This window comes from Oncorhynchus mykiss, chromosome 2, assembly GCF_057628025.1.
Source record: "Oncorhynchus mykiss isolate SJ-2025 chromosome 2, ASM5762802v1, whole genome shotgun sequence".
NCBI lineage: Eukaryota > Metazoa > Chordata > Actinopteri > Salmoniformes > Salmonidae > Oncorhynchus > Oncorhynchus mykiss.
The window spans coordinates 85641319-85665225 of NC_143023.1; the positions used below are offsets into that span (position 1 = coordinate 85641319).

Sequence of the window (23907 nt, forward strand, 5' to 3'; positions counted from 1 at the left end):
TAATAAGCATATTACATTTCAATTAGTAAAAAAACTTATGCCAGTGGCACTACATAGCCCACTATTTAAAAAATAAAGTGTCAATCAAAATTCTACAATTTGTTGTAAATTTCCAAGCAACATTACAAAAATGTGTGACGCACATCTGAGAAACATCAGTCACCACCTGAAACCCCAACATCAGCTCATCGGAGGCTACTGTACAGTTCTCTTGAAACTACAGAAGTAGCCAAACTGCATTATCGTAATTACCAAAGACCTGCTGTGTTGACTTCCTGCTGATCATTCTCAGGAAGACACAGAGGATATCACAACACTTCTTGTATATTTCTGTGGTTTCTTGTCAACTGCTTTGTGAAGAGGTAGAGTGTTACCCTCCCCTTGATGAATACAACTCCCATAAATAAAATACACACCCATGACAAGTTACATACATCAAACATACACCACTGACAAAGGGCCATAGCCCATGGGAGTGATCGACTAGTGTAAAACCTCAAGAGCAGCTGCATCTATTATTCACTGTGGCATAAATAATTCTGACAGTGGTGAAACATACTTCTAAAAAGGTCTCAGAGGTGCAGGTCCGTAGCTGTTCTTGGGTGACTGACTATAGGGCAATGGAAACAAGCTTGAAGACAATCAAACCAAGCTTGTGTGTAGATATATATTTAAAAAAATAAACCCTTGGACCGCTGATGTTATGTATGGTTCAATTAGTACTCCCTTTAAATAAATAACCAGTCAAAAGTTTGGACACACCTACTCATGCAAGGGTTTTTCTTTATTTTTCCTATTTTCTACATTGTAGAATAAAAGTGAAGACATCAAAACTATTAAGTAACACATATGGAATCATGTAGCAAGCAAAAGTGTTAAACAAATCAAAATATATTTTATATTTGAGATTCTTCAAAGTAGCCACCCTTTGCCTTGATGACAGCTTTGCACACGCTTTGCATTCTCTCAACCAACTTCATGAGGTAGTCACCTGGAATGCATTTCAATTAACAGTAGTGCCTTGTTAAACGATTGTTTGTGGAATTTCTTTCCTCAACGAGTTTGAGCTAAATCAGATGTGTTGTGACAAGGTAGGGTGAGGGGTATACAGAAGATGGTCTTTTACCAAATAAGGCTGTCCATATTATGGCAAGAACAGCTCAAATAAGCAAGGAGAAATGACAGTCCATCATTACTTTAAGACACGGAGGTCAGTCAATCCGGAACATGTCAAGAAACTTGAATGTTTCTTCAAGTGCAGTCGCAAAAACCCATCAAGCACTATGAAACTGGCTCTCATGAAGACCGCCACAGGAAAGGAAGACCCAGAGTTAACTCTGCTGCAGAGGATAAGGTATTTAACAGACACGTCAACATCAACTGTTCAGAGGAGACTGTGTGAATCAGGCCTTCATGATTGAATTGCAGCAAAGAAACCACTACTAAAGGACACCAATAAGCAGAAGAGACTTGCTTGGGCCAACAACACGAACAAATGGACATTAGACCGGTGGAAATCTGTCCTTTGGTCTGATGAGTCCAAATTTGATAGTGAGACGCAGAGTAGGTGAACAGATGATCTCAGCATGTGTGGTTCCCACCATGAAGCATGGAGGAGGAGCTGTGATGGTACGAGGGTGCTTTTCTGGTGACACTGTCAGTGATTTATTTTTGAATTCAAGGCACACAACCAGCATGGCTACCACAGCATTTTGCAGCGATACACCATCACATCTGGTTTGCGCTTAGTGGGACTATCATTTGTTTTCAACAGGACAATAACGCAACACACCTCCAGGCTGTGTAAGGGCTATTTGACCAAGAAGGAGAGTGATGGAGTGCTGCATCAGATGACCTGACCTCAACCCAATTGAGATGGTTTGGGATGAGTTGGACAGCAGAGTGAAGGAAAAGCAGCCAACAAGTGCTCAGCATATGTGGGAACTCCTTCAAGACTGTTGGAAAAGCATTCCAGGTGAAGCTGGTTGAGATAATGCCAAGTGTGCAAAGCTGTCATCAAGGCAAAGGATGGCTACTTTGAAGAATCTCAAATATAAAATATTTTGATTTGTTTAACACTTTTTTGGTTACTACATTATTGCATATATGTTATTTCATAGTTTTAATGTCTTCACTGTTATTCTACAATAGAATATAGTAAAAATAAAGACAAATCCTGGAATGAGTAGGTGTCCCCAAACTTTGACAACTACTGTATATATTTTTATGTTCAGTTCACATATAATTTATAAGTATGCATTAAGGTGACTGTAATAGAATATACTTTCTAAAAACTCATGTTGATGTTAAATTTCTATAGCTTCCGAAATATATTTTACAATGCAGGAGTACCAAAATGGCTGTGCGGTCACTTCAATACAGCACCCCCTGTCAGTCATCCAAGGTTTATACACATCATTGATGTGACAAGTATGTGTTTGTATGCACAACAACTCTATGGTTCATGCCACCTAGTGGTATGGATGAGAACTAACAGGGTCAAAAGCCTGACATTATGTAATCTGACACTCACATGGCTGTTGAGTGAATCTGGATATTAAAAAGGTGTCATGGCTGTCCTGTGAGGATCAGAATGCATCAGATCAGACGGGTGGGGGGGCTGCTGGACCCGGTCGTGTAGAGACAGAGACACTCCCTCTTGCTCTTTAGTATCAACCAAACGCAGGCCTGGGAACCTCCAGCCCTCGGGGGCCTGATTGGTGTCACACTTTTGCTCCAGCTAACAAACCTAAACTAAATCATGATCTTCAGTTAAAAATGCTATTAGTTTAAATCAGGTGAGTTTGCTAGTGATGGGGGGGAAAGTGCGACACCAATCAGGCCCCCGAGGACTGGAATTGCCCAGGCCTGAAGCAAAAGAATGACATTGTTCACAGACACTTTTGTCCGCCCAAAAAGTGAATAATAGAACAATATTTCTAACGTAACGATGTGGGAAATGGTCAGTGGGGAGATGTAGAAAACAAATGTCATATTGTTTTTCATTTTGTGATGTTATTAAACTGTGGACCAAATACTGTGGGATGGGAAAGGATACCCCCTTTATCTGTCAAGTTTTCATCCAATATGTTGTGAATACAAAATGAAAAAAGTGATGAAGACGTGTGATTTTAGTTTTCTAATGAGATAGTTTTTGATATCCTTTGCACATTAAGTAGGGCACGCCCCGAGTGAGGTCAGAGAGCTTGTCAGCATGACAGAACGCCCCTTTTGACCAAGAGTGTATAAAGGCTTGGAAGAGGAATCAACCTTTAGACCAGGAAATGTGAGGCGAGAGCGATATGTTTTAAATGGTTGAAACTCTGAACCTCAACACGAGGTGAAGAAATAAACTCACCTTCTTTTAGACCAGAGAGACGAAGAGCTGCAGCTCATGTCCATCATGGTCCGAATCCTGAAATACCAACACGAGGAAGAGGCGAGAAGCTCACTTCAGACCATCACTGGTACAGCTGATTAGCCGTCTTAAGTCAAGATATCGAGAAAAGCGAATCTAAGTGAGACTATCCTACTACGCTCATCACCGAATGGGAACCGTTGACATGGCTGGTTATCTTCCAGAGTGAACAACATTAGACAGGAAAGGGGAGACCCCTTTTGGACAATTAAAGCCATACAGCTGGAAGGCCAACAACTTTCCGAGAAGGCTTGGTTCCGACCAAGATAAACAACGAACGAAGGCATTTCACACAAATACATTTTTGCAAATCCAAGGTTACGATCGTTCAGAATGAGTATTTGATAAGAGGTAATGATTAATAAGATGACTGTTTATTGATTAAATACATAAAAGACCTTAGAGTTTAATTCGGGAGATGGTAACTCTCTAAACAACTTCTTCAGTGATGCCCTAAAATCCTAATGAGTGAATTGTTACATGATTAATACATTTAATTTTTTTTTTTTAAATATCAATTGGGTAACAATTTAACATAGTGGATTAAATAAATAAGTCACCAGATTAATGAAAGTAAAGTCACGACAAAGGGTATGAATGCCTACTACTCCACTAACACAGATGTCTACTCCAACTGCAACAAAATAAAACACCCCAACTCCTGCAGGCTAAAAACGTCCCTGAACGGTGTCTGTGTCTCAGTGCCAGTGTTCCCATCTCCCCTTTCAACAAAATTATACTCCCTCATTCCTCCAGCCCCATAGGATCCCATATAGGAGAATTTAAGGTTAGGGAACTATGGCACATCCTTGGCATTCACACAACAGTACACCAGACTGCAAACTTCTACTTTAAAACACTTTCTGTAAGAGTTTCCTAGTATTAATCCATGAGTTCCCCTCTAGCGTCTCTCCAAGCCTCCCATCCTTTAATCCCAGTCATATCTGCCCTCAGATTTGAGCAAGCAGATGCAAAGAGATTAATATTTCAAATCTGTAATCCGCCAGGGCTTACTTGGATCCCTGTTCACATGTAATCCACGCTCAGATCCAGAGATCAGGGCAGAACAGTTGGATCTTCCATAGCTGCAGCTAGCACAGCAGAAGTGGCTAGGATCAGGTTGGGCTGGGTTGGGCTGGGTTAGGGTGGCTGGCTGCATCACATGTCAGATGGTGTGAAAATGGCTGCCTCAGGGATCAGACTGAACTCCTTCAGTAGGGGCAGCAGGTAGCCCTGGACCTGACAGCACTTGCTGACACAGCCTAAATCGCATCTCCCCCATGAAAAGAAAAAACTAGACTTAGACTTTTACGGTTCATTCAGGTAGGCTACATAACTGCTCTGGTTGACTCCTCTTCCATTCAAACAGGCTTGCAAATGACTACTTATTTGCATCAGACTCACAGCCCATTTTCCTAACTAATGGGGCCCCTACTGTATCCATGTAAAATAGTTGTTTACCCTATTGGCCTACGGCGTCACTGAAGGTTATGTTCTCCTTACAAGGACATTCTGTCAGAGAGGCCAGGCTGCATCCCCGGAGGCCAGGCAGGGGATTAAAACGAACGCCAGCCCTTTGTAGCATTTACTCTGGCTGGCTATAAGCTGATTTGCGTGTGGGACAGTGGTTTAAATACATTTTCTAAAAACCCTCCTCTCTGGGTAGAGGTTGCAGTGGTTTGATAAAGCAGCCATGTTGTGTGAGAACCAAGGGGAAAGGTCTCGATCTGTTGGGAGTAACATCCGTTGGTTTTATACGCGAGTCAAGTCAATATGCATCTTAGGTTATAATATGTAGTAGACCCTCACTGGAGTTACTGAAGCTATACAACTCTTTTCATTCTACATCTATTTTCTCAAAATAACATATGGTAAAGCACTAATAAAAGTCATCTCCAGCATCAGGCAAAGTAGATCACCTTCAGAAGCTAGCAGCTAAAACACCTTGAAACGTTGTCATAAGACTAAGTGCATGACCAAAAGTGAACAGTGATTTCTGCAACTCACAAGAACAGAGCATCAGCAGACAACACTGAAATAGATATTTCTAGTCTAAATATTTAGGCTACTTCATATAAAAATACAAAAACACCAAACCTGAGACACCAAACTGTCCAAACCTGTAGTTCTCACCTTCACTCCCTGTGTGAAAACCGAAAACACCAATTTATCCTGTAGAGACCAGAACTTCCCAATAACCTGCACCCGTCACGTTGAAACTAAGACCATAGCTGTAGAGCTTTGAGGTGTTGTGATCTGTTGTCAGGCGTGTTATACAGCTCTTCACCCTCACCGCAGGACAAACACACCAACAGACACACCCACATTCCTCTGAGGGGAAGGCAGGCCTCCCCTCCTCACAGGAAAAGGGTGGAAAAGGTAGAACAGCTATTTAGCAACCCTTCCCTCTAGGTAGTTCCCATTATGCACTCAACAATGCGGTGTTAAAACCCCTGAACAAACCAAGAGGTAAGTGATACCACCACACCCACTGGGCTCCCTAGTGGCGTATCGGTCTAAGACACTGCATCTCAGTGCTAGAGGCGTCACTACAGACCCTGGTTCGATAAATACCTCTAACAGTGTCAGGTAGAGATGAGATCCTTCAGAAACGGAATCATGCATTTCTTGGACCAAGCTCGTACACTAGCGTAAAACACACATCTCCTCTTCTCCCTGCAGAGTCTCAGTCAAATGTGACTTGCTGCCACCCAACATTGTCTGTAGAGGTCAACATGACACAGCTCTTTGCCAATACAAATACTAGAACTAGGAACTCAAGTCATGTCACAGGCTGGCTGACTTTGCTTCATTTGTCTTTTTAGCGCCATAAAAGTGAAAGAATAATTGTTTTTTGTCCTCTTATCCGAAGTTAACGCTTTGCATAAATGTATGCACTGGCCTGTACAGATTTTCCAATATGTCCATGGACACTGGACTGGGTGTTCTGCAGATAACCTAATAATGTAAAGTCTGCTTATGAAACATTAACAGAGACGTTCCTGGTAGTCAAACACTGAAGGGTTCACACTGACATCAGGCTCCATGCTGAGCCAGCCAGCCCAGAGCTGCCTGAGGGATTGAGCCAGTTAATGACATTACTATTCATCACCTCTCCATTACCAAATGAAAAAGTCCTTCCTGACAAGAGAAAGACATTTACAGAAATCTGATGCATTTAGATTGTCACATTGAAAGTCTGTACATAGAACACGTACTGTAGTAGTGTTACAGTTCTAATGTTCATCTAACCTTCCTCAGTCTACTCATTAGTTTCTGAAAAACAGAAGCTGACCTATAAAAAAAGAACACCTGCACTTTCCATGACCTACACTGACCAGGTAAATGCGATCATCTTGAACATATTGCACACACACACACACACATCACTTCCTGTTGAACGTGTGAGAGCTCGGTTTGTTGTTTTGGAAAGTTTTGAGTCTATTGAAAAAGTTTAGTTAATAGCCAACTACCTTTTGAATTTGGATCCCGCGACGCGGTTGGTATCAGTTGCTGGGATCGCTACCATCTATCCAGTGATCCTGCCGACCAAAGCCGGGTCTGAGGAGCTGTTTGGCGTAGCAGCTAGCATAGCTGCGTTTTCTTGAGGGCTTGAATGCAGCCTGTGACGCAGTTAGGCATTGTAGCTGGGACAGTGGATTGCCACGGGCTTGAGGCTGGCTGTCTAAATCCCTGTCATTTGTTGTTTCCAATTTTCCAGTGACCTGCCCTGTCTGGAACTATGAGGAGTAACAGCGTAACGTACGTTGCTACCATGACAATGACCAAAGCAGGCGGGAGTAGCGGAGAGGACAGTGGCGTCTCACAGGTGAAGGATCTCTTTAAAAACAAAAATAGTTGCTGGTGACACTGTCAGTGATTTATTTAGAATTCAAGGCACTGTTGACCAGCATGGCAACCACAGCCTTCTGTAGTGATAGTCCCACTAAGCCTAAACCAGATGGAATGGCCTATCATTTGTTTATCAACAGGACAATGACCCAACACACCTCCAGGCTGTGTACGGGCTATTTGACCAAGAAGGATAGTGATGTAGTGCTGCATCAGATGACCTGGCCTCCACAATCACCCAACCTATACCCAATTGAGATGGTTTGGGATGAGTCGGACTGCAGAGTGAAGGAAAAGCAGCCAACAAGTGCTCAGCATATGTGGGAACTCCTTCAAGACTGTTGGAAAAGCATTCCTGGTGAAGTTGGTTGAGAGAATGTCAAGAGTGTGCAAAGCTGTCATCAAGGCAAAGTGTGGCTACTTTGAAGAATCTCATGTATTTTGATTTGTTTAACTCTTTTTGATTACTACAGGATTCCATACGTGTTATTTCATATTTTTGTTATTCTACAATGTAGAAAATAGTTAAAATAAAGAAAAAGCCTTGAATGAGTAGGTGTCCAAACATTTGACTGGTTAACCTGCAAGTAGCAGGTAGCCTAGTGGTTAGAGCATTGGGCTAGTAACCGAAAGTTTCTGGATCGAATCCTCGGGCGGACAAGGTAAAAATCTGTCATTCTGCCCCTGAACAAGGCAGTTAGCACACTCGCTGGTAGGCTGTCATTGTAAATAAGAATTTGTTCTTAACTTGCCTAGTTAGATAAAGGTTACATTTAAAAATATATATATAAAAAATAAATAAAAAAACACACCATTCTTCAATAACACTTGACATAATATCTCCTCTAAGCATTACAGGGATAGTGCAAACAGTCCGTATCTAAATAATGTGTGAAATTCTTGATAGTGTATGTGATGTAAACAGAGGTCTACTTTCTTGGGGACCTGAATATTGACTTTTTTTAAATTTATTTTTTTAAGTCAAACTGTCCCCTCAAGAGGAAGCTTCTCACTGTAACCCTATCGACATCGATGAGACTGCTGTAGAGAAGGTGGAAAGCTTCAAGTTCCTCGGTGTACACATCACGGACGATCTGAAATGGTCCACCACACAGACAGTGTGGTGAAGAAGGCACAACAGGAGGCTGAAGAAATTTGGCTTGGCCTCTAAGACCTTCAGAAACTTTTACAGATGCACAATTGTGGGTATCCTGTCGGGCTGTACAACCGCCTGGAACAGCAACTGCACCACGCGCAAGGCACTCCAGAGAGCGGTACGGTCTGCTCACATTTTTACTAATACTGTAACTTTGTTGTTAAGCTGTATCCGTACCCATTGGATGCAGTGATCACAATATAGTAAAGATTTTGCTGTGACTTATGTGGATGATGTAAAAAAATATTTGTTGGTCTGATGTGATTAATGAGCATCCAGATGCTGTACTTGACGAATTTATGAAATTGCTTCTTCCAATTATTGATAAACATGCACATGTTAAGAAACTGACTGTTAAGGCTCCATGTATTGATAAAGAATTGAAAAACTATTGTTGAAAGATGGTGCAAAAGGAGTGGCTAATAAGACTGGCTGTAAATTGAGAAATGTGACTAAACTCAACAAAAAATGAACTGTATTATGAAGCTGAGAAATTATATTTTTTTAAAAAATGGGAAAAAATGTATTTTAAAGTATTGAAGTTATGGGCAGAAAGACAAATTTAACTCCATCTTTCATCGAATCAGATGGCTTATTGATCCCAAAACTGTTGCCAATTATTTTAATGATTCCTTCATTGGCAAAGTGGGCAAACTTAGGCAGGAAATGCAGACAATGAACAGTGAGCCATCATACTCATGCATTAAAAAAAAAACAAATAAAGAAAAGCATTTTAAGTTTACATTTTGTGAAGTTAGTGTGGGAGACGTGGAAACATTATTGTTACCGATCAATAATGACAAACCTACTGGCATTAACAACTTAGATGGAAAGCTACTGAGGATGGTAGCTGACCTTTGCCACTCCCATCTGTCATATCTTTAATCTGAGCCTAGAGGAAAGTCTTTGTCCACAGGCCTGAAACCAAAGTCATTCCTCTACCCAAGAGTTGTAATGCGGCCTTTACTGGTTCTAACAGCAGACATATCAGCTTGTTCCCAGCGCTTTGCAAACTGTTGGGAAAAAATGGTGTTTGACCAAATTCAATGCTATTTCTCTAAACAAATTGACAGACTTTCAGCATGCTTATAGAGAAGGACACTATGTACTGCACCGACACAAATGACTGCTGATTGGTTGAAATAATTGATAAGAAGAATGTGGAAGCTGTACTGTTAGATTTCAGTGCAGCCTTTGATATTATTGACCATAACCGGTTGTTGAAAAAACGTGCGTTATGGCTTTTCAACTTCTGCCATATCGTGGATTCAGAGCTATCATTAATGGAAGCTTCTCTAATGTCAAACATGTAAAGTGTGGTGTACCACAAGGAAGCTCTCTAGGCACTCTTTTCTATTTTTACCAATGACCTGCCACTAGAATTAAACAAAGCATCTGTGTCTATATATATGTTGATGATTCAACCACATAAGCATCAGCAAATGAAGTCCCTGAAACCCTTAAAGAATTGCAGTCGGTTTTGGAATGGATGGCCAGTAATAAACTGGTCCTGAACATCTCTAAATCTAACTGCATTGTATTTGGTACAAATCATTCCCTAAGTTCTAGACCTCAGCTGAATCTGGTTGTTGAACAAGTTGAGGAGACTAAATTACTTGGTGTTACCTTGGATTGTAAACTGTCATGGTCAAAACATATAGATTCAATGGTTGTAAAGATGGGGAGAGGTCTGTCCGAAACAAAGATATGCTCTGCTTTTTTGACACCACACAAGTCCTGAAGGCTCTAGTTTTAACCCATCTTGATTATTGTCCAGTCATATGGTCAAGTGCTGCAGAGAAATACTTAGCTAAGCTGCAGCTGGCCCAGAAAAGAGCGGCACATTTTCTCTTCATTGTAATCAGAGGGCTAATATAAATACTCTGTATGCCTGTCTCTCTTGGCTAAGAGTTAAGGAAAGACTGACTGGCACTTCCTGTTTTTATAAGAAACATTGTGTTGGAAATTCCAAAATGTTTGCACAGTCAACTTACACACAGCACTCACATACACTTACCCCACCAGACATGCCACCTCGCCATCTTTTCATAGTCCCCAGGTCCAGAACAAATTCAAGGAAACACATTATTATACAGAGACATGAGTACATGGAACTTCACTTAAACACTGCACCTGTACATAGCCCATCTGTAAACAGCCCATCTACCTACCTCATCCCCATACTGGTATTTATTTATTTTGCTCCTTTGCACCCCAGTATCTCAACCGGCACATTCATCTTCTGCCGATCTACCATTCCAGTGTTTTATTCCTATATTGTAATTACTTCGCCACAATGGCCTATTTATTTCCTTGCCTCATTTGCACTCACTGTATATAGACTTTTTGTTTTCTTTTGTTCTACTGTATTATTGACTATGTTTTGTTTATTCCATGTGTAACTCTGTGTCGTTGTATGTGTTGAATTGCTACGCTTTATCTTGGCCAGGTCGCAGTTGCAAATGAGAACTTGTTCTCAACTAGCCTACCTGGTTAAATAAAGGTGAAATAAATAAAATAAATAAAGCAACACCAATAAGACCTCTCCCCATGTGATATACTTGTGTGTGTGTACTGACAAGTATGTGTAACAGATATGCACACACTACAATGTTAATGTTTTAAAATGTATGTAAAATTGTAAAAGTCTTGTCTGTAATATATTTTTTGTTAAGTGTCGGATCACAGTAAGACTAGCTGTCGCCAAAAATCAAATTGCCATAATAGTGAGTCTGGCTGAAACAGAGGAGCCCCATCCAAACAATACCTCTCATTTGGTGCCGTGTGATGAGGTGCAGACTGGGATTGACAAGAGTGCCTCACTGCCTGGAGTGACAATGGCCCACAGTAACACAACGACCATCAATGGATTAACCAATATGGTCGCAGAGAGAAGTGCAGGCTCCATGAGGACCAAACCCAGTGGTGAGACAGTTGTCAGTGACATAAGATCTCCCAGTCAGTATTCCCCCATTTCCTCCCTCATCCAATTCATCCACTACTGCTGAAGAGCAACAATGCAATTCTAACCTAAAGGAATAAGACCGTTTAAATGTAGTTTTCATTCAGATGTATAAAAAGGATCCAGATAGCGGGACTGTGCTTGGCCCTGAAGCATCTTACAGAGGTACTTCAGACCAGGCATCCAAAAGGTGTCCCGCACCAAAGGTAGTGTTACTCTGTCAGTGTATGTGACGCAGGTTGCATCAGACAGCAGCGGTAGACACTGACCTGGGTTCAACCATTAGCAGCGACACCACAGAAGACTGACGCAGGGATGATATTGTAACCGTCTCTTTCCTCCACTAGGGGATCTGATCTGGGTTTAGTTTTTAGCAGGGGACAGAGGTGGCACTGCTCTGGGAGGCTATAAGTAGGCCAGTCTGGCCTCCGGTGATTTTTCAGAGGATTTATGAGGTTTATTTCAGGGCTTCCTCTGCTCTGCCGCACAGCCAGTCACTGTAGGACGAAGAGATGCACGCAGCATTCCAACACAACAGAAGAAAAACGTCTCTTACATAACATGGCGGAGGGCTGTCAAGCCTGACGTGTCCCCGACTAAGACCAGAATGCTCTCAGCACCCCCACCCCCCAAATAGGGTTGCAAAATGACTTTCCTTAAATTCCCCAGTTTTCCAAAAATCCTGGTTGGCGTATTCCGGATTTCCAGTTTATTTCATCCATATTCCGGGAAACTCCAAGTGAGATTTCTAGAAAACCAGGACATTTGGGGAAAGTTACCGGAATTTTGCAACCCTACCCTCAAATATGATTTGTGCCGGTGTTTCTATGCAAATTCTTACCAACATCAAACAGTAAAATGTGAAATTATATGGGCTTTAGCCTGACTGAGTTGCCCAGTTTGAGCATATTTGGCAAGCAACTTTACAATTGTGTGCTGTAACTAAGGTGTCAAGCACTATTTGGGTGAGCAACATAAAGAAACTAGTCATACTAGTCACATGAGCAGTTTGAGGTAGACACACCAAAATAAAAATACAACTTTAATATTACTGCATTCAGTGTCTGACCATTTTAGCCCCCGACAACCTTTTTTTGTCTTGTCACTTCCTAGCGACAGTTATATTAAACCGTCGACAAGGTATGTAATACAACATGGCTGAAGTGCACCGTCAGAACACACACAGCAGTTTTCATTGTGCCCTGAAGGACAGCAGTTAGTGTAGTCTGAAGAACAGGACTGTGTCAGACAGAAGAGAACAAGAGAGACTGGGAGAGAGAGGGTAGGTGTGGGGTGGGGGGGGGGGTTCTCAAGGGCAAAGTTCAGATAGCGACCTTTCCACCAGCCAAGTTTAATACAGAAACACCTCCTCACTCTTTGACCAGCTACATAGGGTATTAAGCTCTCACACAGTTAGTTACAGCATGTCCCAGACTCAAACCCTTCATAGGGAACAGCTTCAAATGCAGTCATACCATGCTAGTTCATTTTGTGTTGGAAGCTGTCTTTATTCAAAATGTCTCCCTAGTGTATTGGATTTCCCTTACTTACTCAATCTTCCCCTCCCCCTCACATGGCTGGGTCAGATTTATGAGATGCTGGTGTTGTTGCCCAATGAAGTGAGCACAACATAATCCTTTTTGTTTCCTCATGTAATTAAACAGAAGGCATGATCAAGGTCAGAGACACCAATCACAGCAGGAGGGGCAACTGTCACAAGGAGGGCATGACGTACCTGTCCTCTATATCATATCTGCCTCCTATCAGATTTAGTGATAACTTCGACCAATCAATCGCTCAATAAGACTCAAGAGGCAGTTTGAGTTAGAGATGATTTCCTCTGAGTTATAAAAAGGTGCAAGATTGATGATTTTTTCCTCCATCTTTCGGACACTTTCTGTTCCAAGTACTCCGTCAGAGGACAGTGGATGGTTCTCGTGTTCTAGGCACTGTGCTCAAAATGTCAACTCCGATGTCCACACACCCTTCACGGTCAAGCGAGCTGAAACCAGATCCAGAAACGGGAGCCCTTCTCTGCGGTCCAGAGTTCATCAATCCTCTGGACCACCTCTTACTATGATCAAATGTTCTATACAAACATGCACCACCAAAAACCACAAGATAAATGTCCTACCTGAAAGTGACTCGGCTCACGCAGCAACTACACAAGGACTGCTTCCCTGAGCACGGCAGAAGCGCAGACAGGGTCCAAAAGAGAGGAGAGAAAGAAGAGAAGGGAGGACCCAGCTGTCGAGAAGTGGACCCACACACCGCTGTCAGAGTAATGAAGCTTTATCTGCGCTGCACAGGAGACCTCACTGGCGTGTCATACAAACCCCCACCCCCCCTCTTTTTCACTTCCCCTCTCCCTTGCTGCTGTCCCAGCCTATGGTCTATCCCTGACGTAACATTTCAATCATTTAGCAGATGCTCTTATCTAGAGCAACTTACAGGAGCAATTAGGATTGCGTGCCTTGCTCGAGGGGATTCGGCTCGGGGATTCGAACCAGCGACCTTTTCGGTTACTGGCCCAATGCTCTTAACCGCTAGGCAGACTGAACCCATATGGAAACAAGAGATAATGGTTACCCTAGCAGTTTATCATCATCAGGTCATGTGACCTTGCCACGGTGCCCTCATTCATGGTGGTAGAACGAAGCCATCTGTGGCGCAGTAGTGCTCTACTATAAGACAAGCTCAGGCCTCCACAATATATAAACAGAAAATGTCTGTAAAACATATTTCCCCCCCCCTTCTGCTTCCTGATATTATGTTCAAATGATTACAATGAGGATGTCTTCAATTTCTTTCTTAAAGGAGATCGGTTCTACCAACCTTAGGTATTAGTATTGTTTACGATAGGACATCAAGAAATAAAATGTACTGTTGTTGACAGTACAATAGGGAGAAAAACAGAGGGACATAGATAGGAAAGTGGCCAAGACTACTCAAACCCCCATCGCCAGGGGGATGTGGTCTGGAGTCGGGAGCTTTGTCTGCCACACAAGACTCTGGCACACGCTCTAAGGGTTTCTTAAAAGCCTGCACACGTCGCACTGAATGTGGATCTAGCGTTTATCTGTCGATCGTTTAGCGCGCTGTTTTTAGGGACCACCCGCTGTAGACGTCTGAATTTAGACATTTTTAAAGCCATTCTACATGTAAAATCAGTGCGCACTCGGTTTGAAAATTACATTGAGGTGCTAAGTATTCTCGGATAGCAAACCCTATTGATGTGTAAGCCCTTAGATCTCAGTCAGCAAGTAAGACCGCCTAACACACACAATTACATTGTATTAACACAAAACTATGCATTTCTCCTGACAAATCATTACTCAGACTGGAAATGCTGCCATGTAGTCAAGTCATCAAAGGGTGTTTAAGTGAATGTTTATTTTCTGAGCAGAGTTGAGTCGGTATTGTAGTTAGTACTTTATCATCTTAGTTAACTACATTACCGACTCAACTGCCCTGTGTGTGAGAAAAGCAAAGTGTTATTCATACACATAACGTTGACCGCAGTCATTTGGCTGACCAATAACAGTCATTCAAAATTCCATGACTGTCACAGCCCAAGTAATCATCACACACACAGCTATTTGTATTGACAGCAGAACTACGTTCTACAGGACTGGTCAGACTTCTGGGTTGTTTCATTTCATTTCATTCACTTTTTGACGGCACCCTTGATTACGAACAAAACTTTTCATACATACACTACATTCCCAAAAGTATGTGGGCACCTGCTTGTAGAACATCTAAGTTCAAGTTGGTCCCCTCTTTGCTGCGATCGCCTCTCAATCTTCTGGGAAGGTGTTCCACTAGATGTTGGAGCATTGCTGCGGGGACGTGGCTCGCAGTCTACATTCCAATTCACCCCAAAGGTGTTCAATGGGGTTGAGGTCAGGCCTCTGTGCAGGCCAGTCAAGTTCGTGAGAATATTTCAAAGATAAATACACAACGCAGAGGACGAGAGTTCAATAGAGTACTAACGATTAATGGAAAGTGTTTTTTCTGTAATAGGGGATTCATGATCAATGGGTCAGAGACATGGGGGGAATTTCCGTCCAGGACTCATAGCAAGTTCTCCTTGGTCCAAATTGTTTATACATTGAACCTGAAATAGGATACTTGTTATTTGGCCAGTGGCCCAGTTCTATTGCAAGGAATTCTAATTGGTCACCCACAGGCTAGGGCTGGGTTATAAAGCACATCCTGTCCCTTTGTTCTGGGAGAGAATCACAGAAGAGAATCACTGAGGACAGGGAAGAATGGACATCTACCTCCCCGCATGATTTGTTCTCTTTGAATAAACCTATTTTCCTCCCTCTGATTTGCATTGGGGTTATTGAAGAGTAACATCAACTGCTAACAAGTTCTTCCATACCGATCTCAACAAACCATTTCTCTATGGACCTCGCTTGTGCATCGGGGCATTGTCATGTAAAACCGCAAAGGGACTTCCCCAACCTGTTGCCACAAAGATGGAATCATAGAATTGTGTTGAATGTTGTATGCTGTAGCGTGAAGATTTACCTTCACTGGAACTAAGGGGCATAGCCCAAACCATAAAAAACAGCAGTCAGGCACCACTATGCAGTCGGGCAGGTAGTCTTCTCCTGGCTTCTCCAGAGTCCAATGGCTGCGAACTTCACACCACTCCAGCTGATGCTTGGTATGTTGCATGATGATCTTAGGCTTGTGTGCGGCTGCTCTGCCATGGAAACCTATTTCATGAAGCTGTTGTGCCGACAGTTGTTGTGCCGACGTTGCTTCCAGAGACAGTTTGGAACTCGGTAGTGAGTGTTGCAACTGAGGACAGGCGCTTCAGCAATCCCGTTCTGTGAGCTTGTGTGGCCTACCACTTCGCGGCTGAACCGCTGTTGCTCCTAGACGTTTCCACTTCACAATAACAGCACTTACAGTTACCCGGGAAACTAGCAGGGCAGAAATTTGGAGAACTGACTTGATGGAATGGTGCCATTCAATGATGGTGCTACATTCAAAGAAACGGAGATCTTCAGTAAGGCCAACATTTAACTATGGAGATTCCGTCGCTGTGTGCTCGATTTTATACACCTGTCTGCAAAGGATGTGGCTGACACAGCCGAAATCCACCAATTTGAAAGGGTGTCCACATCCTTTTGGCCATGTATTGCATTTTCCCATGGTCGAAGTGGTCAGAAACTGAGTTTTTGGACCTGAATGCCAAAACATTTAGGAGATAGAGGGGCTTAAAGTCGATGCATTTTGCATACCTCACCCAACCATGAGACATCCATGTTTTCCCTCACTGGAAAAGATAAACGGTTGAGTTTGATATCATTTTAAAGTTTACAAAAGCAGGGTTGTCAAACCACTTAATTTCTTGGAGAATTGTTTTTTCTTTCTTAATGTCGATCAGATATGTTGTAGTTTAGACCCTACTATACATAATCTGAGTTTTCCTGCCATCAGTTGAGACACAGCATACAGCATACTGAAATGCAGGGTGGGTGGCATTTCAAGCATAGAAATAGAATTCGTAGACTAGCCATATCCCTTCAGACCATAGTGTTAACTTCATATTACTACCACAAAGCTGGCCGCTGGTCCACCCACCGTCGAATGTCAACTTAAATGGGGAAAGTATATTCCATCTATACTTCTATGATTTCAATAGATTTCCTATGTAAGATTTACAGAATAATTTAAAACTGATATTCCCATTAATGTCAACATTCTCTGATGTGTGTAACCATGTGAAAAATGGACATTTCAATTTTATGCCAAAACATGACACTACACTACTGTTTTCAAGAGTATTCTGAACAGCAGTTAAAACTGATGGCGGGTAGAACACAAAAACCTACGATTATGTAAAATAGGGTCTAAGTTTCAACATGTGCAAAAATACAAAAGTCGGATGACGTCTTTAGATAATGACTATTTGAGATCCCCATTTGTAAACTTTTAAAATGACAACTCAAACAGTTTATATTTCCATTGATAAAGACATGTCTCATAGTAGGGTATGTAAAATGGGTCAATTTTGAGAACCTCCATCTCCTAAATGTTTTGGCATTCTGACCACTTCTACCATGGGTGAATATGTATAGACCGTTTCGTTCAAAATATAAATGAAAGGGTGCATGCGGTCAAAAAGTGATTGAAATCAAATGGAACGACCCTTCTATCAGTTCCAATTTACATAATGAGAAAATCTGGTGCATTTACAGAGGCAGCAATTATTACCTCGTCTTTTGACCAATCAGATAATAGCTCTTGCCCATAATTGGGCAAAAGATGAGAATTGGGCTGCCTGTCTAAACACTGCATATTTAGACTACATTTCACTTACACTAGGTTCACTTAGGATTGCCGGAGTTTTAAATGAGTCCCGGGTTTATTAAATGCTGGGTGGATTAGAGGACAGGTGTCAAAGCAGCCTCTCAGCACAGGGGCACTTCACAATTGTGAGCCCAATCTACACAGAACAAAAATATTTAAAAAACACAACAATTTCAAAGATTTTACTGAGTTACAGTTCATATAAGGAAATCAGTCAATTTAAATAAATTCATTAGACCCTAATCTATGGATTTCACGACTGGGAATACAGACATGCATCCAATGGTCCCAGTCACATAGGGCGACGCACAATTGGCCCACTGTAGGCTGGGTTTGGCTGGGGTAGGCATTCATTGTCAATAAGAATTTTGTCTTAACGGACTTGCCTAGTTAAATCAAAAAAAGAAGGTAAAAAACAAATACGATTGCAAAAACATTTTCAAAGTAGGGCCGTGGATCAGAAACCCAGTCAGTATCTGGTGTTACCACCATTTGCCTCATGCAGCGCAACATCTCCTTCACATAGAGTTGATCGGGCTGTTGATTGTGGCCTGTGGAACGTTGTCCCACTCCTCTTCAATGGCTGCGTGAAGTTGCTGGATATTGGCAGGAACTGGAACACGCTGTTGAACACGTTGATCCAGAGCATCCCAAACATGCTCAATGGGTGACATGTCTGGAAGAACTGGGGCATTTTCAGCTTCCAGGAATTGTGTACAGATCCTTGCAACATGCGGCCATGCATAATCATGCTGAAACATGACGTGATGGGCAGTGGATGAATGGCACGACAATGGGTCTCAGGATCTCGTCATGGTATCTCTGTGCAGTCAAATTGCCATCGATAAAATGCAATGGTGTTCGTTGTCCGTAGCTTATGCCTGCCCATACCATAACCCCAGCATGGGGCACTCTGTTCACAAAGTTGATATCAGCAAACCACTCACCCACATGATGTGTCCCCAGCACAAGGTGCACCTGTCTAATGATCTTGCGGTTTAATCAGCTTCTTTATATGCCACACCTGTCAGGTGGATGGATTATCTTGGCAAAGGAGAAAATGCTCACTAACAGGGATGTAAACTAATTTGAGCACAATATTTGAGAGAAATAACCTATTTGTGCCAACCTTTTTTCTGGGATCTTTTATTTCAGCACTTTACATGTTGCGTTTATATTTTTGTTCAGTGTAGAATGGTGATAAACCAAGCACCTTTACAACAATTCTTTACCTACAAGAACATTCACGTTAACATATTATGCACTTAGGTTTTATCGTTATGTTCTAGTTTATCAAAATTCATTACCAACAAAGACAAAATGTACAGTGGATATCTGGCGCCCTACTCTGGCTATACTGTGTACAGCAGCCAACAGGTCAAGGCTGAAACATTTATCTGCTTGAACTTCGTATGAGAAATTAATAAGTGGTTCATTCTTGGTCCGTCCCCTGTCCCATCCTACCAATATGTACCACCCATCCCCAGTCCAGTGTCCACTCACCCATCCTCCCTGCTGGATGATGTAGTCTGCCTCAGCCTCCTCCAGGAAACGGACCCCCAGAGGTAGCAGGTGGGCCAGGATCTGTCCTTCTCCCTGAAGGGCCTGCAGCAGCACCAATGGCACCAGCACCTGGGGACCGGGGAAGGCAGTGTCCCGTTCAAGACACTGTCCAAAAGCAACCAGGATAGGTAGCCACAAAGGTTTCCCGAGTGGCACAGCGGCACTGCATCTCAGTGCAAGAGGCATCACTATAGTCCCTGGTTCGAATCCAGGCTGTATCACATCCGGCCGTGATTGGGAGTCCCATAGTGCGGCGCACAATTTGCCCAGTGTCGTCCGGGTTTGGCCGGGGTAGACCGTCATTGTAAATAAGAATTTGTTCTTAACTGACTTTCCTGGTTAAATAAAATAATTTTAAATTAAAAAAAAACAGGCAAAGGGGAGCTTCCACCATAACGTTTACACCTATCAGATTCTTCAGATCGGCAAATTCCATAGGCCAAAGAGCTAGGGGGAAAATCGTATGGGTTGTTTCTGAGCTAGACCTCATAGGTTGTTAGTCAGAGTCAGTAACTGCAGGTGAACAGTAGAGAGATCCCTCACCTTGCTCCAGCCACTCTGCGTGTGGCAGGAGATGTCTTGTGCTGCTTCTCTGAAATGCTCGTAGTCCAGCGGGCTGTCAAACAAACACACAGGGGCTCAGGCTGGAAACATAACAGGGTTGGTTTATACAAGTTCACAACCTGCACGCACACAGAAACACCCCTCAGTGATCATTCACCAGTGACCTTGAAAGTAATTTGAGAAATTGAAATGCATGTGCCACTGAGAGCTGGTTTATAAATAAGACTAACCTAGATTAGACACACACCTAGCCTTCGTGATATATGAGTAACGTCCTTGCATTTCTGTAACTTGAGAAAATGAATGGTAGCCTAGCCTATCTAATGGTTGTGTGCCATTGACTAAACCTATGTTAGGGATTCTTGGAATCGAATGTCATCATTAAAAAGATTGAAAATAAACCTCGGAGTAGTCATGCAATACAACCTTTCATAAGGTCTGTGTGCTGTTCTGAACTTGCTACACAGGAACATTTTCCCTACGGCGGTATGAAAGACACAATCAACCTAGAGTTTGACAGGCCTACAGTACAGGTGAGCCACCCAGGACCTGCTGAGCAGACTGTATTTCAAGGACTGAAAGGGACTGAAACGTATACCCTTTCACAACTCAGACATACACCGAGTTTACAAATGTGTTATCTTTTTAAAAGGGTGAATAGTGAACAACACTACAACTGGCTGCTCATTGACTGACACACACAATATTAGGCTGGGTGTACACTGCTGAACAGATACTCACGCACTGAGGAGTGTGTGTACAGTAGAGGCCAGGTGTGTGTCCAGGTCTCTGGCCACCCGGTCACCCAGAACAGCCAGGCAGTCCTCGATGGAGCTCTCTGGGTTGGCTGGGCTAAACACTGGAGATGTATGGCAGTCGAAGCCTGTACTGGAGAAGGCTGCACACAAACACACATATTTATTTGACAGTCCCAGACCCAGTTGTACAAGAACAGAGACCCAACTATTAGCATGGTCAGACTTGTCGGTGTTGTGATGGCATACAATATATGGTATCTGTGTTTTTATTTTATTTTTAATTATTGCAGAAAAACCTGCATACATACAAGAAGTATACAAACAGACTATATGGTATATGTGTTTGTGCTTCCTCTTACAGTCTGAGACCTCATCTTCCAGTTGCTTCAGCTCTTCCTCTATCTGTGCCTTCATTACTCTGTTCCTCTCTCTGTCCACAGCATAATGGCCATCTCCTGGAAGGGAACACAACATCCCATGACGCTCAGCTAACAGTCACACATGACATATTTAGAATCAATGACAATGTTTAAGTGGCTTTACAACTTTGAAGTGGATCAATTAATGATGCACACAAGCATGAATAGCCTACACATTCTAAAGGGCTAGGTCATGAAGACGAGGTGTGTTACCTACTAAGAAGATCACACATGACAAACTGGGGCGGCATAATTAGTGTTTTATATTTTAAACTCTTAATTGATCGACACATTAGAACCAAGCCTCTTTAGCTCTAAGCTTCTTGACCAAAACATAATAGCTTCAACTTGGCAACCAGACAAGGCATTTTCCCTGAAGTAATCTCTAGGGACTCAGTCTAGTAATTCTCTGATCAGTACTAAATGAGAAGTAAAATCAACAGTTACACTATAAACCACGTTGGCAAATGTATTTCTAAATCAATTCTCCCAAAAGTGTCTTTACCTCTGATGTAACTGACTGTATGATGTAATAACTACAGGTCACAAATTTACACATATTGTATGTAAAGGTTTACAGGGAGGTTAGGTTAAGAAGGTAACAAAAAAAATAACATTGCGTAAAGTGTGTAGCAGCCTTTAGAAGTCAAAGCAGCAGTAATGCACCCCAACTCCCGAGTGTAGGCCCCTCTTTTAATTTGCATTTACCCGGCATTCAGAAAGTATTTAGACCCCTTGACTACCTCCACATTGTTACTTTACAGCCTTATTCTAAAATGGATTAAATATTACACACTAAAATGTTTTATGTAATTATATTTAAAAAATAAATATAAATGAAATATGACATTTACATAAGTATTCAGACCCTTTACTCAGTACTTTGTTGAAGCACCTTTGGCAGCGATTACAGCCTCAAGTCTTCTTGGGTATGACGCTACAAGCTTGGCACACCTGCATTTGTGGAGTTTCTCCAATTCTTCTCTGCAGATCCTATCAAGATCTGTCAGGTTGGATGGGGAGCGTCGCTGCACAGCTATTTTCAGGTCTTCAGAGATGTTTGATCGGGATCAAGTCCGGGCTCTGGCTGGGACACTCAATGACATTCAGAGACTTGTTGCGAAGCTACTCCTGCATTTTCTTGGCTGTGCTTAGGGTTGTTGTCCTGTTGGAAGGTGAAGCAGTGCCCAAGTCTGAGGTCCTGATTGCTCTGGAGCAATTTCTTTTATATCAAGGATCTCCCTGTACTTTGCTCCGTTTATCTTTCCCTTGATCCTGACTAGTCTCCCAGTCCCTGCCACTGAAAACTATTCCCACAGCATGATGCTGCCACCACAATGCTTAACCGTAGGGATGGTGCCAGATTTCCTCCAGACGTGACGCTTGGCATTCAGGCCAAAGAGTTTAATCTTGGCTTCATCAGACCAGAAAACTTTGTTTCCCATGGTCTAAGAGTCCTTTAGGTGCCTTTTGGCAAACTACAAGCGTGCTGTCATGTGCCTTTTACTGAGGAGTGGCTTCCGTCTGGCTACTCTACCATAAAGGCCTGATTGTTGGAGTGCTGTAGAGATGGTTGTCCTTCTGGAAGGGTCTCCAATCTCCACAGAGAAACTCTGGAGCTCTATCAGAGTGACCATTGGGTTCTTGATCACCTCCCTGACCATGGCCCTTCTCCCTCGATTGCTCAGTTTGGCCGGGCGGCCAGCTCTAGGAAGAGTCTTGGTGGTTCCAAACTTCTTCCATTTAAAAATGATGGAGGCCACTGTGTTCATTGGGGACCTTCAGTGCTGCCGATATTTTTTGGTACCCTTCCCCAGATCTGTGCCTCGGCACAATCCTGTCTCAGAGCTCTACGGACAATTCCTTTAACCTCATGGCTTGGTTTTTGTTCTGACATGCACGGTCAACTGTGGGACCTTATATAGACAGTTATGTGCCTTCCAAATCATGTCCAAACAATTGAATTTGCCACAGGTGGACTCCAAGTTGAAGAAACATCTCAATGATGATCAATGGACAGCATGCACCTGAGCTCAATTTTGAGCCTCATAGCAAAGGGTCTGAATATTTATGTCAATAAGGTATTTCAGTTTTTTTTATATACACATTTGCAAACATTTCTAAAAACCTGTTTGTGCTTTGTCGTTATGGGGTAATGTGTGTCAATTGATGAGGGGAAAACTATATCTAATCAATTTTTGAATAAGGCTGTAACGTAACAAAATGTGGAAAAAGTCAAAGGGTCTGAATACTTTCCCAAAGCACAGTAAACTTTAGTTAACTAGGCAAGTCAATTAAGATACAATTCTTATTTACAAGGACGGCCTACCAAGAGGCAATAGGCCTCCTGCTGGAACGGGGGTTAGGATAATAATAATTATTTTTTGAATAGGAAAAAACACAAATCACAACAGGGTCACCAACACTACATACAGAGAGACCTAAGACAACAGCACAGCATGGTAGCAATACAATATGGCAGCAGCACAGCATGGTAGCAGCACAAACAAAGTGTCAATAAAACTGTCCAGTTTTTTTTGCAGCTCGTTCCAGTAGCTAACTGCAGCGAACTGAAAAGATGAGCGACCCAGGGATGTGTTTGCAGAGGGATGGACTAATCTGTACCCAGGTAACGCCTAGTACAACAGCCAATTTCCACACATCAATCGCCTCACCCATAGACCCTCTCCTGGTCGTTCACACATTAACTCACTCAGTGAGACACAGTGAGGCTCAGTGCTGGTTCAGCAGGCTGTCCAGCCTGCCTGCGCCTGTCTTTGCTCTGGCCCAGTAACGTGTGAGTAATCCTACAGTGATTGCACACGACAGGCTGTCAGAACGAGGAGTGGGCCAAGCGGAAAGCAGGGATCAGGCATTTGTCTTTA

The 23907-nt window shown here is 42.6% G+C and overlaps 1 protein-coding gene and 2 long non-coding RNA genes across 4 annotated transcripts in view; 1 reads left to right on the forward strand and 2 right to left on the reverse strand.

Moving 5' to 3' along the window:
- bcl2l13 (BCL2 like 13) overlaps nt 1-23907 on the reverse strand; it is a 37302-nt gene that overhangs the window by 3988 nt on the left and 9407 nt on the right. Inside the window, exons 3-6 of the mRNA XM_021574785.3 lie at nt 20963-21058; nt 20587-20743; nt 19825-19897; nt 19222-19350 (exon numbers count right to left, since the gene is read on the reverse strand). Of these exons, the coding sequence (XP_021430460.3) occupies nt 19222-19350; nt 19825-19897; nt 20587-20743; nt 20963-21058 (455 nt within the window). The remainder of the gene's footprint in view (nt 1-19221; nt 19351-19824; nt 19898-20586; nt 20744-20962; nt 21059-23907) is intronic.
- LOC149985260 (uncharacterized) lies at nt 3780-5665 on the reverse strand. The gene is made up of 2 exons (XR_016488884.1): nt 5552-5665; nt 3780-4691 (listed from the first exon to the last, which is right to left on the reverse strand). It is a non-coding gene; the product is annotated as an uncharacterized LOC149985260 (long non-coding RNA).
- Nucleotides 6802-8773, forward strand: LOC149985261 (uncharacterized). Of its 2 annotated transcripts, none has more exons than XR_016488881.1 (2): nt 6802-7247; nt 8252-8773. It is a non-coding gene; the product is annotated as an uncharacterized LOC149985261 (long non-coding RNA). The 2 variants fall into 2 exon arrangements; XR_016488876.1 differs by having other exon boundaries at nt 7122-7247; nt 7411-8773.